Source organism: Catharus ustulatus, chromosome 4, assembly GCF_009819885.2.
Source record: "Catharus ustulatus isolate bCatUst1 chromosome 4, bCatUst1.pri.v2, whole genome shotgun sequence".
NCBI classification, from domain to species: domain Eukaryota; kingdom Metazoa; phylum Chordata; class Aves; order Passeriformes; family Turdidae; genus Catharus; species Catharus ustulatus.
Window position 1 is genome coordinate 69,928,942 of NC_046224.1, and position 18,679 is coordinate 69,947,620.

The 18,679-nt window shown below is 43.9% G+C and overlaps 2 protein-coding genes across 3 annotated transcripts; one reads left to right on the forward strand and one right to left on the reverse strand.

The window, feature by feature from the left end:
* Window positions 1–1,108: 1,108 nt before the first annotated feature.
* On the forward strand, window positions 1,109–4,500 carry FGF23 (fibroblast growth factor 23). The gene is made up of 3 exons (XM_033056820.1): window positions 1,109–1,337; window positions 3,484–3,587; window positions 4,063–4,500. Exons 1-3 carry the CDS (start codon window positions 1,109–1,111, stop codon window positions 4,498–4,500), a joined length of 771 nt encoding a protein of 256 aa, XP_032912711.1.
* Window positions 4,501–9,450: 4,950 nt separating this feature from the next.
* TIGAR (TP53 induced glycolysis regulatory phosphatase) lies at window positions 9,451–18,245 on the reverse strand. 2 transcript variants are annotated; one of them, XM_033058623.2, is made up of 6 exons: window positions 18,042–18,245; window positions 16,643–16,680; window positions 14,721–14,842; window positions 12,434–12,511; window positions 11,418–11,528; window positions 9,451–10,915 (listed from the first exon to the last, which is right to left on the reverse strand). In XM_033058623.2, the coding sequence occupies exons 1-6, from the start codon at window positions 18,071–18,073 to the stop codon at window positions 10,457–10,459; spliced, it is 840 nt and encodes a 279-aa protein (XP_032914514.1). In that variant the 5' UTR covers window positions 18,074–18,245; the 3' UTR covers window positions 9,451–10,456. The 2 variants fall into 2 exon arrangements, with proteins under 2 accessions (XP_032914514.1, XP_032914515.1); XM_033058624.2 differs by having other exon boundaries at window positions 10,781–10,915; window positions 11,413–11,528; window positions 18,042–18,219.
* Between the last annotated feature and the right edge of the window lie 434 nt (window positions 18,246–18,679).

The window sequence follows — 18,679 nt, forward strand, 5'->3', positions numbered from 1 at the left end:
GAAACTAAGAATTCTTCATGCTGTGTCCAGCTAGAGACTGAAACTGAACCTAACACTGCTACAGTTAAAATCCTCAGGTTTCATTAAAGAAATATTCATTCACTGCTTGGTACTTTTGTCAAGTTTATATTAAATTTTCAAAGAAACCCTAACACAGTCTAGTTTTGTAACCTATCACTCCTATCATTGATTCACCCACATACAGTGTCCCATTAGTACATCATTTTCATGTAATAAATGGAACACCTTTTTTTTAAATCAGAAAATTTGTTTGTAAAGTCCCACAATATTGGGTCTCAGGACACCTGAGAAAGCAGGTCTTGTATCTTGAAACATTTTTTACAAACTGCCAGCTAGATGTGCAATGCAGGAGCAAACACCCAGCTTTTAAATGTTTTACACATAATTTTCAGCTGGTTTTGGCCAATTTTTGATTATTTATGTGACTCAGAAGGAAACAGGTGAAATAAAAGGGACAATTTATTTGAAGTAGGCTCTGCTCACATCAAGTTCCATTCACTCAAATAGAGTGACACAAATATCAGCCCAACAGGCTTGGTGTGGAACTCAGATCATAATGAAGGGGGATCAGGCTCAGGACAACTTAATACAAACTTTTGGTACATTTGCAATAGAATTTTAGCTGTATTTGACGTTTCCACTAAATCAGAATGCAGCTTGGAAACCGTGAGGGGAGGTGGGCGTTTGAATAAACACGTCTGGCAAAAATGAAAGAGAATTCAGGTCCGAAGGGTCATTCCCTTCAGTTCAAGTGCAGTGGATTGCCCTTCCTGGATCCAGCAGTAGGGGCGTGGGAAGCTTTCAGATGTCACAGGGTTGTAGATAACATTTGAACATATGATTAGCTTTCGTGAGCTGTCTTTAGAAACCTTACATTTTTCCCCCACACACCTTAGCCAGAGATCCTTCCCTTGAGGTTTCGGGACACTTAAAATGTTGCTGTGCCAAAAATCAAGGATGTGGAGAAGGTTTTCCTGTGTGATGTCATGTTGCTGCCCTTTATAAGGCTCTGCAGAGAAGAAGGGATCCTGTCTGAGGAGTCCCACTCCAGGCACAAGGGGAAGCGAGGAGCAGACGCTGACCCACCATGGAGTGGCGAGCCATTCCACAGGGCATTCCCTGCAGCTCCCTGCTCCTGCTGCTCTGCAGCCTGAAGGCTTCCCTCGCCTTTCCCAACTCCTCTCCGCTGCTGAGTCCCAGCTGGGGCAATGGAGACCACCTGATGCACCTCTACACCGACACGGAGAGGAGCAGCTTCCACCTCCAGATCAACGCTGACGGCTACGTCGATGGCGCTCCTCACCAAACCATCTACAGTAAGTGGCTTCCATGGGAGCAGGGCAGGGACAATGAGATTTTTTACTTCCTCAACACCTACAGAAAATCCTCTCTTCTCACTAGACAGGCAGGCAGAGCATAGCCATGGGATGGAAAATACACGCCATAATTCTCCTTCTGTTTAACAAATACAGTCACTCCAAAGAAATGGAGTTGATAGGGAATTTCATTCCTTGCCTAGGACAACTAAAGTCCTATGGTTCCTCTAATTCCCTGCAAGGAAAAACCACCTGAATTATCCTTCACTTCATGATTTTACCCCCAGTTTCTGGTGGAAGTTCCTACTAGAAATTGGTAATGTATCCCCCAAATAGCTACTTCCCACTGGTGGTGCTACCAAAGAAACTGCACTGAGGCAACTTGCCAGAGCAGTGCTGGAAAACTGATGGCATCCATAAATTCTGTATTTTGGGGTGGAGGGCTGAAAACTACCAAAACTTAAATTTCAATGTGCACAGAACATGGGCATGCAAAGGTCAGTTAAAAAGGGGAAAGCTATGAAAGACCAGACTGGCATAAAAGAAAAGTTCAGCCTTTGGGGCTCATGAGAAGAAACTATGCCCTAAAAGGTTCTCAAATTGTGTCTTCACAGTTTATTATATATTTTATTGTTCTGTTTCAACAGAGAATAGTTTATTCTTCTTCCTTTACTCAATATCTGGCCCAAACTCATTAGTTAGTAGACAAATGTGGGGGGCTTTAAGACTTAGGGTTCTTTCATAGCATTTCAAAAAGACTTCTCTCTTAGCAGCATTCAAATCACAACTAGCTATGAATCATAACATCAGGTTGTTGTTGTTGCTGTTGTTGTTATTACTATTATTACTATTACAATTACATCTATTTTATACACTCAGTTAAAAATCTAAGACTAGGTAACAAAGCTTTTAGATAAGTGAATGTTTTTTAAAGTTATAATTTAATTAATGAGGAAAAAGGATTTTTTAAGGAATTGATAATGAAACATTCTCAGAAATGCTGGCACTGCCTTGTAATTCTTCCTACATGTTTAAAGATTTTATAAAGCTCTTTTTAGCTATGTTGGTCAAGAACCAGTGTGGGATTTTAGAGAACAACAGACAGCAAAATATCACATTTTCCCATATCTGCCATGAAACAAGCATAGCAGGATTTGGAATGGTGGAGCAGGAAAGATGGAAATCAGACAACAGAAGGGGTATTGAGAGGGAGGGTGACTTATTTGCTGCCACTGAGCCACCAGACAATGGGAAGTGCCAAGTTCTGCACCAGGGTGGCATGCCCTGGGTATGCACAGATCTCCAGGGTGGGACAAAGCAACACTGAGTCAAAAGCAAGGAGCAGGTCAAGGAAAGTTGTTATTCCCACTTTACCTGGCACCAGTGACATTGCTCTTGGAGCACTACAGCAATCCCAGCTGAAGTTGGATGAGTAGAAGGTGGAGCTGGTCTGGCACAGGGTTTTCAGGGAGCTTTGATCATGACCTGTTGTGGTTTTAGTCCAGCAAAAAGGATGTTAAGGGCAATGTAATCACAGAAGCACAGACTGGTTGAGGTTGGAAGGCACCACAGGGGGTCACCTGGTCGCACCTCCCTGCTCCAGCAAGGCCATCCCAGGGCACAGGATTGTATCCAGCTGGTTCTGGAATACCCCAGTGAGAAGACTCCATACCCTCTCTGGACAGCCTGTTCAGGGCTCAATCACTGCACAGGACAGAAGTTCTGCCTCACATCCAGGTGGAACTTCCTGGACATCAGTTCCTGCCTGTTTCTCTGGTGCCACTGCTGGGCACCACTGAAAAAATACCACAAGGCAGTCACAAAGATGAGGGGACAAACTCCCCCTGGATGTGGGCAATGGCAGAACTGAGAGCAATGTCCTCAGATCACGATTAGGGATTTCAGACTGGAAAAAAGTTGTCTTTGGGAGTTGTCTTAGTGTCACATTGGAACAGGGCACCCAGAGAGGTGCCCTCCATCCTGAGAATTTTCCAAAGCCACAGCAAACCTGATCTAGGGTGGGCAACAGTCCCAACTAATGTGGGAGGTTGGTTTGGATTCCCAGAGGTCACTTCCTGCCAGAGCATCTGTGGATCTATAAATGCAGTGTAGAGATGGATCTTGATGTTTTTGTTGTTCTGAACAGGTGCCCTAATGATCAAGTCTGAGGGTGCTGGCTCATTAATAATCACAGGCGTGAAGAGTGGACGCTACCTGTGTATGGACATGAAAGGAAACATATTTGGCTCGGTGAGTGACCTTTCCCAAGCCTTGAGGCTGCATGGCCAGTGCATTCTGCTGCTGTAGTACCCATTTCCCCAGCCAGGGCAAACCTGTGTAGCTGCAGGTGGAGGGGAAGGTGCTAGAGAAGATCTGACACTTAGCAAAGCTTGACCTCTCTCCTTTGATTGTATTAAATTGTAGAGCTGACAAAAATCATCTGAGGTCCTGCCTGGGTAAATGAGAATGAAATGGGATCCAGTGAGGGACCAATCTGTAGCACAAAGCCATGGGTGGGGACCCTCTGGGAGAAAAGAGGGTTTACCATTAGAATTCCTTTGCTGAAAGCATGGACACGCATCTCTGATCTACATTTGGGTCAGACACAGACCTGGGAGATTAGAAAAACACCTGCTGCGAGATCTCATCCCTCTTTCCCTCTTTAACTAGTGTTTGTAATTCACCAGACTCCTCTGCTCACAGGTGTCCTATTTGTTCCCCTCAGCATTACTTCAGCCAAGAGGACTGTGTGTTCAACCACAGGACACTGGAAAACGGGTACGATGTGTACCAATCCCCCAAACACCACTTCTTGGTGAGCTTAGGCAGAGTTAAACAAGCCTTCTTCCCTGGTATGAACCCACCACCATACTCCCAGTTTTTGTCCAGGAGGAATGAGATCCCTCTGTTCCGATTCAACACCCCTGAGCCCCACAGACACACCAGGAGCGCAGACGTTGATCCGGTAGATCCTCACCAGATCCTGGTCGCACAGAGGAAGACCCCAGTGCCTGGCTCCCTGCAGCAGCAGCCAGCAGACTTTCCCCACATGCCCAGGGAGCCCATGAGGATCAACCAGAACGATGTGGTGAACCCCGATGATCCCCATGCTATGATGGAGGCCAGGAGGTACCCAAGCCCCCGCTTCTACATCACGAGATAACTGCGGCCCCTGCGCTCACCAGGTGAAGACAGGGCAAAAGAAGCTGTCACACTCAGCCTGAATGCCAAAGTGACTCTTAAAAACCCTAGGAGACATTGGGAGAATTTCTGTTCCTTAGCTTCAAATCTTGTTTTGTCAGTAAACTGCCATCTTGTAAGTACAAGTCAGATTTTTCCAGCTTGGGCTCTACTGGAAAGAAGATCTATTTTTGAAAAAGAGTAACACAAACCAAACCTTTTGGGGTCTGAATCACCTGAAGTTTGCATCAATGAGGAAAACAAACCAAAAAAAGAAATCCCTTGTAAGAAATGGGAAACTGATGTTATGATACTGATGTAGAGACCTGGAGCATCCAAGATTCCAGCAGAGCACCATCCTGTCCAAGCACAGCAAACTGGTGCTTTATTTCATTATATAAAAACTATCATATATGTCACATATCCAATATCTGAAGGGGCTACAAGGGAGCTGGAGAGGGGTTCCCCATCAGAAACTGCAGAGACAGGGCAAGGGGGAATGGCTCCACACTGACAGGATATCAGGAGGAAATTGTGCCCTGTGAGTGTGGGGAGGCCCTGGCACAGGTTGGAAATGTCATAGGTCCTGATGCTGGTCTTAGAATAGTTCTCCTAGATGGAGAGATTCCTAATTAGTATAAATACTTAGGAGCACAGGACAAGCCAAATTATCAGGATTAGTTCAAGAATTCCATCTCTCAGAATTTGCTTTTCTAAAGTTATCGTGGTTTTCGATTAATTTCTGAAGGAAAAGAATGATTCTAAGGAACTAAAGGAAGTGCAGACAGTTGTACCTTCCCTTGCTTATTCAAAATACAGCAAGACTTTTGCTGTCTATACAGTGGAGAGGTGTGATTTTATTTATGTTCTAGTTTGATATCTTTACTTGATTCCTATACCATTAGTCTTGGCTTTTGCTCCTTGAGAGCTCTGGACTTCAAGTAGACCAGCAAAGTCTAGATTTTGCATTAATTGTCAGAAGCTCCAGAGTTCCTCTCTAGGACTCTGAGGCAATTGCCCCACAATAACTGGAACCATTAAAAGCTCTGCCTACATTCAATTTTGATGGGAAATATTGATGAGGTTAAATCTATAGACCATCTCTATATTTCTACACTAAAACGGAGGAAGAAGAGTTGCTCACTCTCAGTAGCCAGGGGATAAGTAAGCAAAAACTAAACACCCAGTGGATTTTCCATCAAAAAGCAGAATTTTTAACTATAGGCAACTGTATCAAAACCTAAAAGAATTTATTCTTCAATGGAGATGCTAGCAAGCACTAGCTAGTAAGAAAGCATTACTTATTTATGTCACAGTATTTATTTATTTATTTGAGTGGGTCTTAAATCCCACAGAATATTTATAAGTATTTATAATGATGTATTAAAGAGATTATTTCCTTTCATAAAAGTACCAATAAACTTATCCATTCTCTCCAAATGGTGGATTCTGCATTATCTGTTCAAACTCCCCCTTCCAGAAGTACTTGAGTGAACAAACGGTAGCAGCAGTGCCTGAAAATGTTTTGTCTGCTGCTGTCCCCTGTGACTTCCAGCTTCACAGGTTTCAGCTTCCTAGGTGTTTCATATATGCCAAATATAAAAGTTCTGGGAAAGATGATGAGAAAAACAGTGTCTTAGTAGGTCTAGACTGACCGTGAAGGGATTTTTAACCTCTATTAGGAAATCTCTTTTACGAGCAATGGGAAACCACAGGTCTGTCAGCTCAGTCCTGCCAGGAATTATTTGTGATCCTGGATCAAAGATCTCAGGATAAAAGATACTTGGTAAATTAAAAGCCTCTGCAGGGAGGGCTACAAGCAGGGCCCAGCAGTGGCACTAGAGGAACAGGCAGGGACTGACCCCAGGAAGTTCCACCTGGACAGGAGGCAGAACTTCAGAAGCCCTGAACAGATTGTCCAGAGAGGCTGTGGAGTCTCACTGGGGATACTGCAGAACCATCTGGACACAATCCTGTGCCCTGTGCTCTGAGATGGCCCTGCTGGAGCAGGGAGGTGGCACCACATGAGCCACTGTCAGGGTCCAGCCTGACCCATTCTGTGAAGACTCAAGCAGTTGTAAGATTGAGAGTTCATCATTTCCTCCTCTGCATGCTATTCTGCCCCACATCGTTATTGATGATGCCTTCTCATTAATATTTCCACATTCCTGTCTTTTTATTCAAGTCATTACCAAAAAGTGCCCCCTAAAGGGACTTAAATAGCAGCTTTACTCCAGTTCAGTGCTTGACCTTATATTACTGCTTCTATGCCCACTAATTCCTTGCATACCTTCTTCACCATGTTTCATCTCCTAAGCAAAATTTATCTTTTCCAGTTGAGCTGATGGTCTCCATTATGGAATTAAACATTCAATTAAAATTCAGCTAGATTGTACTTCACTTATCCCTGGCCTATACGTTAGTTACTTCAGCAAAGAAGTACCCATTTAGTCCAGTGTGAACTACTTGTGATAAAAACTCATTTTAATTAGATTCCAAGTTTCATTTGCCTCTCTTGTCTGTAATTACTTTCTCCTTCAAAATTTGTCACATTAACCATTATTTAAATTTCTTTGGAGAAGCAGAATAAAGTTTTGTGATTCTTGGGACTGCCCCATGCAGGGCCAGGAAATGGACTCCATGATTCTCAGGATATTCTAATACTAATTTTGTGATTCCTGCCCTTCTGAAATCAAACCTCCATTTTCCACCTCAGCTTTTAAATTCAGTAAATTCACTTTTCAATGGCTTCCTCTTCCAAAATACATTCAGGATTTATTCCAGTCAAGTCTGCTGCACCATCCTGCTCCCATTCAGCTATGGCTGGAAGACCCAACTGGGCATCAGAAGGAAACAATATTACACTCAAACAAGTTCTGCCTGGACCGCAGGGGCATTCCTTTGGTGACTATTAACAAACTGTTCAAGATGCCTGGGTTTTATCCCAGTATCCTCCTGTGCCTTACCCTCTGTGCCCTTGGGAGCCCTGCTGCCAGCCTCTGGCACTCAGGTAAGTCATCCACTGCCACGTGGGGTCCCAGCACCCCAGGAACCCCAGAGCTGTCTGTCACACAGGAGACCCTCCTGAACGGCACTGGAGCCACCACCACACTCACAGATCCCCCACAGTGGCTCTGCCATCTCCATAAGACACCACAGAAGCAGCTCACAAACCACAATGCAGTTCATTTGTGCCCCTGCAGCTGCCATTTGCCTAATGGGATTACTAAGATCCAAAAACCTCAGGTTCATGGCCAAAGCCCTCAAAAGCAGGACACATCTGGGGGAAATCTAACACATTTTCAGTCCAGGCATGTGGGCTGTGGATCTGAGTCAGCCAAAAAAAAAAAAAAAGGAAAAACTCCTCCTTTTGCAAAGGCAGGGCTATGACTGGACAATAAAGAACTCTGGGAACAGAGAAGATATCTTGGCTTTAGAAGAAGCAAACTGTGATACTACCAGAGCTCTCTGCCTGATAGCTGCTCAAGAAGAAAGATGATGAACAAATGATGTTAGTGGGTCCAGCATCCATTGCCACTACTGAGTAATCCCTAATCCCTCAAATATTTATGTTCTGTTACTATTCCTAATGGAACCACCTATTGCTGCAGCTCTCCTTTCCCATGCTGTACAGATGTATTGTACCAATGCACAAGAGTCACTTGACCAAAAAAGATTCAGTCTCAGTTGATGTAAGAACTTAAAAGGAGGAATACTATACACAGACCTAAAGAAAACAACTTTTAGAATGAGCTTCAGAAACTTCCAAAATTAGTGACTTTTTAAGGCAGAGAGAAACTGACATCTGACATAACAAAGGAGAAATAACAAGTGCAACTATTTTAGGGCAGGCTATAAGGCTCCTAGGCTGGTCCCTCTCTCCAGCTATGTCAAAAGTAGATACTGAGGAAAAAAGCATATCTGGGAACGCACACTCTTGACTGCTTGGCGACTGGAAGATGTGTTTGCAGCATTTTAGTGTTTTACAGAGTCTGAAGTGGGAGATTCCGATGCATTTTCACTGAAAAATGTGACTTCATTAAGATAGGTGCTGTTTAGAAAACCTGAATGGTTTCACCCTTTGGTATTTTTTCTTGTTAGGCACTACTGTACCATCTGCTTGCCCTGTGTGAGAGTTACAAGAGGAAAGAATTTAGTAACAATAAGTTAAAGAAAACCATCACACACACAGGTTTCTTAAGTTGGGTCTAAATTTTAATGACCTATAAAAATAAAAAATAAGGTAATGCTTATTCTAGAGGAAGAGTCAAAAATCCCTCTGGGAATATGTGACCCAAGCAGTAGCAAAGCACTTAGCAAAGAAGCAGATGTTCTCCTAAGTTATGGCATCATCAACAAGAACAAAACATTCATTACCTGCTTGAGAGCAGGCAAGAAAGAAAAAGAAACCTCTTATGAGAAGCACCCAAATCACTAGTGTGTTTTGAAATATTTGATGAAGTGACAGACTGAAGGAGATAAACATGTCATGTCTCCACTCACCCTCTTGCATTTTCAACTCTGTTCATCTGGCTCCCAGAATTGGGAATGACTGGCAAAATTCAGGCTGTGGCAGTTCCAGGAGACTTTCATCAGTTTAAAGCACTGACAGGAGAATTCAGTTTAGGAGAGTTCAATTTTGACCATCAATTTAGTATTGAGGAGCCTTCTAGGAAGATGCATTTCACAGAGCTGGAAGAGTCCATGCAAAACTCATTCCCATTTTAGCTTCATGTGAAGGCTTATTTCCTTCAGAATATTGAGAACAAATTATTTTATGACTGAAAAAGAGCTTGGACACTTGTAAACAACACCAGCACTAAGAGTCTTTTCCACAGCAAAAGGCCAGGCAGGAAAAAAAGGAAGTTAGGTGATCTGAGCAAAGCAATATTAAGAAAGATTTTTACCTCAAAAGAAACGGATTAAATGGGAGTTGTATTCAGGAGCCTTTAATTTTTTATTTTTTTAAACAGGTTTAAAATATGCAAATGAAGAAAAAAATATGTGAATCTTATAAATAACAAAGCAGATAACCTTACACTGCAACACCACAAACACCCCAGTGGGGAAAGAATGCAGTATTAACACCAACAATCACCAAACAATCAAACTTGCCTCATTCTGGGCAAAAATATTCACACAATCAAGTGCATGACTGCAGCTGTCAGAAGGATTCCAGTCTGGTACAACTCACCCCAGAGAGAAAGTTCCTTTTCCAGAAAAGAGACCATTCCTTCATGCACATGAAGTTCCTTATCCCACTCACAGCTAAAAATAAATACTCTGTGTTTGTACACAACGCTGTTCAACAGATCTTGACAACCTGAACAATTTCTTAGGAAGTACTCCTGGTGAGGTAGGTTTATCATCATTCCTGCTTCACAAATGGAAAGGAGACTTGCCCAGAGTCTCACAGATATTCAGTGAGAGAGTCACATCCTCTGGCTCTGCACCAAACCTCTCCCACTGGGTAATGCTCCTTCCCAGGTTCTACTATTGCATTCAAAAATTTATTTTAAAACATGTATGTTTCATATTACAATGTAGCATTTTGCAATAAAATAAGAACACAGCATAGCTCAGCTTTGAGGTACCACTGCTCTCCCCTTCCCAACCCTTTCACTTGGAGGTAACCAAAATAATTATGGAGTAATGCAAAGGAAATATGTTTGAAATATGTGCTGTAGGAGCAGATATGCAAGTGACTGCAAGTATTATGTTTCTAAGAACAGAGAATATTTGTTTTATTTTGCTACTGCCAACTTATACTGGGCGCTGGGACCATGCAAATTGTGGTTTTTAAGATGGCAAGCAGTTGCATGTCTCCCTTTTTGCAATTTAGTGTCAGCAATTCCAGCCAATCCCAGTAATTACTACAGATACTTTTCCCAAGCTTAGCAAAATTGTGATCTAATCCCACTCGACCCCCACAGAGACTCTTAAAACACTTTTGAAGCTACACATTCAGCTCCCACATCCACTAAGTGAGAGTCTTGGTTAAGACAGACACACGTGATTTTGGGGTTTAATAAACTCCCTTTTTCAAGTTCTATAATGAAATGACTGACTCCAGTATTGGGACTGACAGAAGACAGCTGGGACTTGCTTAAATTTGCTGGTAAGGTACAGTTGAGATCTGAAACAAAATAGCCAATCCAGTTCCTCATGTAGGCTCCATGACTCACCACCAAAATATTGGCATCTAATATGGTGAAAGATCCACTGCCCTCAGAGCTTGGCTCCGCCTCGCTGCAGTGGTTTGTCCAAGGGAAAACAAACTGTTCTCCAGATGCTCCTGAGCTCCTGCCTGCGGCACCAGGCTTGCCGTGCCCCTTCTGCTCCAACTCAACAGCCAGCTGGCACAGGAATTCAAAAAAATCCCTTGCACGCTCTCTCACCTGCAGGGAAAGGTCAGAAAGGAATGTTGAAGAACGAAGAGATTGTTGTGAAGCAAGCACAGATCTGGCCTTTAGAAATCGGACACATAACCACTTCAGTTAAAAGACAAAGATTTCCCACAGACAAGGCTCAGAAGTCAATATAAGTTAATGTAGTGCTTTTGGTTTGCCAGTCTATACAAACCACCACAGTTACTGACTCCTGTGCAAACTCCTCTGCCCTCCAAAGAGCAATTGCATTCATCCTCCTGTGAGCCAGAGCTTCATGAGGAGTCAATCTCGAAATCACTATTTTAGCTATAAAGAGATTCCCCACCTGGCAGTCACTGTTATCAGAACAAGAAGCATTTTTCAGCTTAGAAAATATCTCTGGTTGGGCTGAGCTCTCAGTAGCAAGCTCCCAATACCTGCAATTGCACTGATAAAAAAGCCTAGAAAGCAGGGCATAACTAAGTCGGTGTGTCTGTCAGTCAGTAAATAAATAAGTAAATAAATACCATACTTCATCCAGTGTTTCTCCTCCAGAAGGTGTGAATGAAGGACATTGCTCTCCAGCATCCTTTGCCATAGCCTTGAGGTCAGCCAAAGGCCTTCCTTCTGCAACACCATATTTCTGTAAGGGAAACAGAGGGTTTGGCAGGATGGGTCAGGTCTCCTGTGCCCCTTCCAGAGGCTGCAAACAGATCTTCACAGCTTTGTTTTCTTGGATTTCCAACACTTAGCTACCTTTTACATTTTATCCCAGTTTTGGGTGAGGAAATATCTTTATATACATATCCTTTTAAACAGCAGATACATATATAGATACATATGCTCACTAAGAGCAGCATCTCATTTTAAGCATGGACATTCAAAACATGACATGCAGTCTGGTCTTTCTTTTCATGGAGATTTTTTTCTTCCACTGACACTCATCCCCAGCATACAACTGAAGTGTCTTTGTGACTGACATCACAGTGCAAGTGCTTCTGTACATAGCCCTTCACATGAGGATAAACCCCATTTTCTTTTTGCTTGCAGAAAGGCTACAGGGAGTTATTTTTCACATGTAAGAAACCAGAATTTTCTCCAAAGATCTATAAAGTCTTCAGACTTAAATTCAGAGTTTTTGAAAAAGATACTAAAAAAAAAGAAACAAAACCACACAAGTATCCTCACAATTAAAAGTAAATAATAAGGTCTTGCTGATTTCAAGGGAAGAACTGAAATTTCTGAGTGAAAAAAGATTCAAACAGGAAGTGCTACAATCATGTACTGCTCTTTAAACACTAAATCTTACCTTATTTAAATCATTAAAGCAGCCTAGTTACAACATTCATCACTTAATTTTGGCTCTGCTTCACCATTCTGCAAACAATTTATTGTCCCTGATGTGAATAGTTCAGTTTCCAGTGATTAAAAACACATCAAACAATGCTTTCCATTGCTAAATCTACCATTCAATAAGCCAAGATACCCATCAGCAGGAAGTTACATTTTCAAATGGTTCAATGTTTGATAAATTCTTTTGGCACTTACTCTCTCTCGCAGTCTTGCATCGTACTTGATTTCCAAATCTTTGCAAAACCTGTTTTTCCCTAGAATGGCAGCAGCAGTCTAAAAAGTGAATATACAGTCACATCAACTGGACAGAACACAGACACACCACCTCACACCACCACAGCCAAGGCGAATACCATCAGCAGCATCCAACAATCCAAACCAAAGAAACAAAGATTTTCAGCTACCAGGCTGGCAGAATTGGATAGATGGCCCATGCCAGGCCATAAAAATAGGAAAGCTGCAATCTTCTGGCAGTTCCTTCCCAATTCAAATTCCAGAACACCCAAAAACAGAGCACCTGTAAGAAGTGGGCAGCAGGGTTTACTGGGATAAGAGCCTCATCTTCTCTTGAGTAGAACACAGAGTAATCATGCCCACACAGTCTTTTCCTGTAGCACATGGGCCACACTCACAGCTGTGTTCTGCAAAAGTGCTCAGTTAATCCAACTGAAAAAACACCTGACACCTGTCTGGCTGCCACAGCCAATCCTCAGGGCTGGAAGGGACCTCTGGAGATCACCCTGCCCAGGCAGAGTCACCTGGAGCAGGTGACACAGGAGCATGTCCATGGTTCACACATGCACACAAGTGAGAAGGCTGCACTGGCTTCACAGACAGTTTGAGCTCTGCAAACATCCATACCAAATCAATCGGATATTTAAAGAACCCATTTTGAAAATGATCCTTGGATTCTGGCACAAATAAGCATCCTTGTTGTACTACTGGTACATTTAATAGATTGCTTAGGACAAATTTGGTCTTGGAACTTAAACCTTCTGTTAAACAAGAACACAGAAATAAAGACAGGGTTGAATCCACTTCCTTGTGTATATGCACAGCAGTTATTTGTATGATCACATGCAGGAATTTAATCTTTTGCAACAGAACTTGTACATTCCTCCCATACTCGAGCTGTGAATTGAAAGTGTAGTAACAGGCCCTTCACAGAACTGCAGCTGCCAAGAAAGGGAGTTCTGAACACATGGAAACTTCAGCTTAACACATCTTTGGGAAAGCTTTCCCAGCATCTGGATAGCTTGTCAAACAAATGGCAAAGCAATTCCTGTACACAAAAGAAAAATCCAGGTCTTTCACATTAGGAGAGTGCAATTCTGAAAATGCTCCTCACTGTCTCTAATATAAGAAAAAAAAACCCAAACCAATTCTCATAAGGCAGACACACAGCACAGACACTTATGGAAGTTAGAAAGCACTCTTCATGTTTTAAGGTGTCATCGCTGCCCTTCACACACAAAGGAAGTGACTCAGGCAGCTATTCTGCATTTTTAAAATATCCAACTATTGCACTCTTCCCTCCTTGTCTCTTTTGTTTTCTGCTTAAGTTGTGCTCCTACCGCAGTCTTTGGAATTGTGCTGCAAAACTGATGAGCGATGTTGATGGTGTATGTTTCAAGGAAAAAAAAAAAGGAGATTTATACTACATTTGGTTGATCTGGTTTACAACACAGCTTCATAGACTTTAAGCAGAACAACACAGCAGAAAGCAAGCAAACAAGAATGGTTTAGGAGTTTCAACCCCCTACATGTCTCTTGAAAACACAGAATCAGTAACAGAAGAATTAAATACAGGGCCTCCACAGGAGACATGACCTTCCTGGAATAACTGATCTCTGACTTCAAAAATTTTCCTTCCTTAATTAAGAGTATTTCATAATCCTGCACACAAGGTCACATGGGTAATTCCATGTAGTTTTTCCTCTTTCTCTAATCTATATTGTGTATTTACTGCATCAAGGCAAGAGGTGTGACATGCCTGACAAAATCCAACATCTCTGCACATTTAATGATCCTTGCACTGATTTCACAGCAAAAATTGACCTTGCCTGCATTGGTCTGCACTCCTCAGAAGAACACAGCAAGCAGCCACAGTGCCTGAGACACACAACAATGTTACAGCTAACCTGCTTTGCTTCTTCAGAGAGAAACTCATTTCTGCCTGTGATACCTCCAAGTCTCCATTACTCCTTTAGCAAGAACAATGCCCATATAAAATAATGGCAAATCATGGAATCGTGGACTGGTTTGGGCTGGAAGGGACCTTAGAGATCACCCAGTTCCAACCTCCTGCCACAGGCAGGAACAACTTCCACTATCGCAGGTTGCTCAGAGTGCCGCCCAACTTGGCCTTGGACACTTCCAGGGATCCAGGGGCAGCTTTTGGCTCTGTCACTGCACTGTTTTTGCATCACCACAGCAAAATCTCAAAGGCCAGAAACCAGCTGTTGCCTCAAGAAGCACTTACCTGCTTTGCCCGAAGGAGGTCACTTGAAAAGACGTGGGTAAACTTCACATTACTGAGAAACAAACCAGCAGCATCTGCTTGCCTGAAACCAGTTGAAGAGAGTGGCTCATCCACTCCTTGACCTACAAAATAAAAACCCCACAACATTAAGATATGCAAATTTTAGACCATTTAGCAGCTGACCAGGCATAAAGAAACTGCCCAGTCATAAGAAAACCTTTCTCCTTTAGTAAAGCAAACCATTAGGAAAAGTTACTGCTCTTCTAGTATTCCCTACACTCAGTCACACAAATTTAATGATAAAAATGAGTGAAGTCTAGCAAGAGAGAAGGATCATTATTAATGGTAATTACAGCAATCCATAGCTTTGACAAATTTAAACATAAAACATTTAATAAATGCGACCATTTTCAGAAGGGTCACTGGTCAGGTACCTGCAAGAGATATCTCACAGCTGAAACTTCATAAACAGATTTGTTAAATGCAAATAAGAGAGGACAATACCGCTGAGAGAATGAGATGCAAACAATCTGTTGTGGTCTCTTCCTCTCCACCTCACACACTGACAGTAATGCTCATGCAAGCTGGAGCAAACCCAGCTGGAAAGCAGCAAACCTTCCAAAAACTCTTTCCAGACAGAAAGTCTGTGAGAATAACTGGCCACAGAGCTCTAGGACAGTGTTGAGAGAAGCAGCACTTTGGAAATGCAGCCTGAGTTGAACAGGAGTGCTCCTGCCACAGTTCAGTCTGCAGGAGAACCCAGAACTGTGGCGGAGGGACAAACACGTAACAGATTGTTACATCCACAGCTTTTACCCATTCTAGTTCTGCAGGAAGCCAGAGCACAGAGAGTGAAATTCCTGACAGATTCAGAATAAAGAAAATAAACTATTTTCACTAAGAAAATGCACAATCCAACAGCAAAAGACAGGACACTAGAAGTCCAGAATTCAAGTTCTGAGCACCGCATCTGTAATTCAGGCACGAGATGTCCGACCCCCAGTGTGCTGGTAAAGGTCTTGCACATCTCAAAACAGAAGAGGCTTGCTCAAAAACAGAAGCTATGTTCTGTCAACACTGGAGAGGAACTCACTACACCAAGGAGCAGGGAATTCAAAAAACATCATCAATATTTTTAAGCAAGTAAAGCAGGGGAATATTCTTTATGCATCTTATTATGTGCACAAATCCATGCTGCAAGAACTGTAAATGGCAATGTCACAAAGGGACGAAAACCTGGAAGCACACTTCTCCTTCACAACATGAAGGACTGTAGAAAGTTCATTTATTCAGAGTACAACCCCAGCCTTGATTTTCCTATAGCAGACATCCAGGCAGCTCAGTGTGTTCAGTTCTGGGTGTACAAGCCAGCAGACACTAAGGTGAAGTCTAATTCTAAAGTGTCTCATCAAGACTGCCTTCCTAGACAGAGTTGGGATTGAACAATTCAAGCTTTCAAACACCCTGTCCTTTTCATTCTCCCTTGCCCTACCGCAGGATTTTACTGCAAGTAACAGATTCCCTTCTTGAAGCAACAGCCTCCTTCACATCAGGATATTCATCCATCCTTCTGCAGCTCCTTTTCCCAAACTGAGATTACTGGGATTTAACACAGTGCTAAGGAGTCTTTATTAAAAGGTGCTGCTACCATTTTATTTTATTACATGCAACATATTTTTCCCTGTGTAGAAAAAGGAATTCTTCTAATATTCCTGTTAAAACACAAAATGCATCAACATCTGTTGCTATTCTGTGGAGGGCGATTTAAAATCTTCTGTAACGTTATGAAAGCCATGTCCTGACTTTATGTGTAAGTCTCTAAGGTTTACAGTGTTATTGCTTAATAACATCTGAGTAGTTGGTGACATTATTTAACCACGATTCTCCATCTCTAACCAGCTAACAGAACAGCTCCTACTAACCTTGCAGTATCTTGTCTTTGTTGTATCTCGTTTCTCCACTGAAAGACATTGTACACAACAAAAAAAATTATCATTTTAGTGGATTTTCAAAAATATTGTATTAAGTACCAACAAGAGACAGCAGCACCTGAATTTAAAAAAATATTAGACAGTGCAGGACAAACTCTTTTCAAAACCATCCAGGCAAAACTTTTATAACAATAAAAAATCATTTTCATATCAATTCCAATCATTATGCCAGTTTTTAATAAGACAAAGCCATCTGGAATGAAAATAAGAGAAGTGATTTCTCAAATTTATCATAAATGCAGCACAATTTATCTGTAACAACTACCCCTCTGTGCTGGAGAGAAAAAAGCTGCAGGAAGACTCTGGAGCCCTCTTTTGACAAGCACGTGTTGGCAGCTGCTTTTCTGAACTTTACAGGGAACCAGTTCCAGAGATTATGAAAGGCAGCAGCAGAGCTGCACACATGGAAGAAACAGAGCCTAGGAAATCAGAGCAGAAAAAATCATAGACTCATGGAATGATCTGGGTTGGAAGGGACCTTCAAGATCATCCAAGTCCCACCCTCTGCCATGGACACGGACACCTGCCACTACCCCAGGTTGCTCTGAGCCTCATCCAGTCTGGCCTTAGACACTTCCAGGGCTGGGGCAGCCACAGCTTCTCTGGGCAACATGTGCCAGGGCCTCCCCGTCCTCACAGGGAACATTTTTTACTTGACAGCCAATCTAACCCCGCTCTCTGTCAGTGTGAAGCCATTCCCCCTTGTCCTGCCACTGCAGGCCCCTGTCAAGAGTTCCTCACCATCTTTCCTGTGGGCTCCCTTCAGGCACTGGAAGGCCACAATGAATTCCCCCCCCAAAGCCTTCTCCTCTCCAGGCTGAACAATCTCAATTCCCTCAGCCTTTCCTCCCAGCAAAGCTGCCCCATCCCTCTGATCCCTTGGTGTCCCTGCTCTGGCTCCAGCAGCTCCTCTCCTCCCTGTGCTGGATCCCAGGGCTGGGTGCAGCCCTGCAGCGGGGTCTCAGCAGAGTGGGGCAGAGGGGCAGAATCCCCCCTCCCCTGGGGCTTATAGTAAGTTAGAAAAAAAAGCTCAGCTTTCCTACAAATTAAAGCGTTTTCACCTGACAGCTGCATAAAGCTGGAGCTACCTGGTTCCATCAGCTACAAACCTCTGTCAACAGAGTGGGAGAAAAAGTCACCTTAGGAATTCACCCGAGTAACCAACCAGCAACTCTTTAACATTTCACGGGAGAAATGTTCACAGCACCATTCCTACTCTTGCCCCGCCTGAGAGCTTTTGCTCAGCTTCCCCCTCCCGCTGCCCGTGCCCTAGGAGGGGACGCGGCCCCAGAGGCACCGCCACCGCCGGGGATGCGCGGGCGGTACTCACTGCCGCACGACCGTCAGCCCGAACCGAACCATGGCGCCGGGCAGCTCCGGTGGGCGCAGGTGAAGGCAGACGTGTGCGGGAGTGCCCAAATGAGCGCAGGTGAGCGCGGATCTGCCCAGATGCGCGCAGGTGAGCGCGCGTCCCACTGCCCGCACTGCGGCGCCGCGCGCCTCGCCGTGACGTCACGCCCCCGCCCGGCGTCCCCCTCTGACGTCACCGGGGGCGGCTCCCGGCAGGAAAGGAAGATCCGGGAAGGGTTTATGGCTGCCTGATGATGCGGGACAGCTGGCCCTGTTCCCGCGCCGCAAGCGGCAGGACGAGAGAGAAGGGCCTCACACGGGACACTCGGGCTGGACACGGGGAAGAGATTGCTGTCCCAAAGGTTGTGCAGCGCTCGGGCAGGCTGCGGGGCAGCGCTGCAGTCACCCGCCCTGGTGGCATTTAGGCGCCCTGGATGTGGCGCCTGGGGACAGGGATCAGTGGTGGGCGTGGCGGTGTGAGGCTTACACCTGGAATTCTGCGCCCTGAACGGTTCCGCATTCTCGCTCCGCCATCGCACAGCAGGCTTGCACCTTAAAACTCTGGGGGTGGAAACTTCCTGGGCCAGCACCCCGGAGCCACTTGGAGTGGCAGCAGCG

Excerpts from the sequence above, each read along its gene's own strand:
- FGF23 (XM_033056820.1), top strand. The coding sequence starts at position 1,109 with ATGGAGTGGCGAGCCATTCCACAGGGCATTCCCTGCAGCTCCCTGCTC. Across the intron at positions 1,338-3,483 it reads TCCTCACCAAACCATCTACA|GTGCCCTAATGATCAAGTCT; the intron begins GTAAGTGGCTTC and ends TGTTCTGAACAG. Across the intron at positions 3,588-4,062 it reads AAGGAAACATATTTGGCTCG|CATTACTTCAGCCAAGAGGA; the intron begins GTGAGTGACCTT and ends TGTTCCCCTCAG.
- TIGAR (XM_033058623.2), bottom strand. The coding sequence starts at position 18,073 with ATGGTTCGGTTCGGGCTGACGGTCGTGCGGCA. Across the intron at positions 16,681-18,041 it reads GGGCTGACGGTCGTGCGGCA|TGGAGAAACGAGATACAACA; the intron begins GTGAGTACCGCC and ends AATGTCTTTCAG. Across the intron at positions 11,529-12,433 it reads ATGCAAGACTGCGAGAGAGA|AAATATGGTGTTGCAGAAGG; the intron begins GTAAGTGCCAAA and ends TTTCCCTTACAG.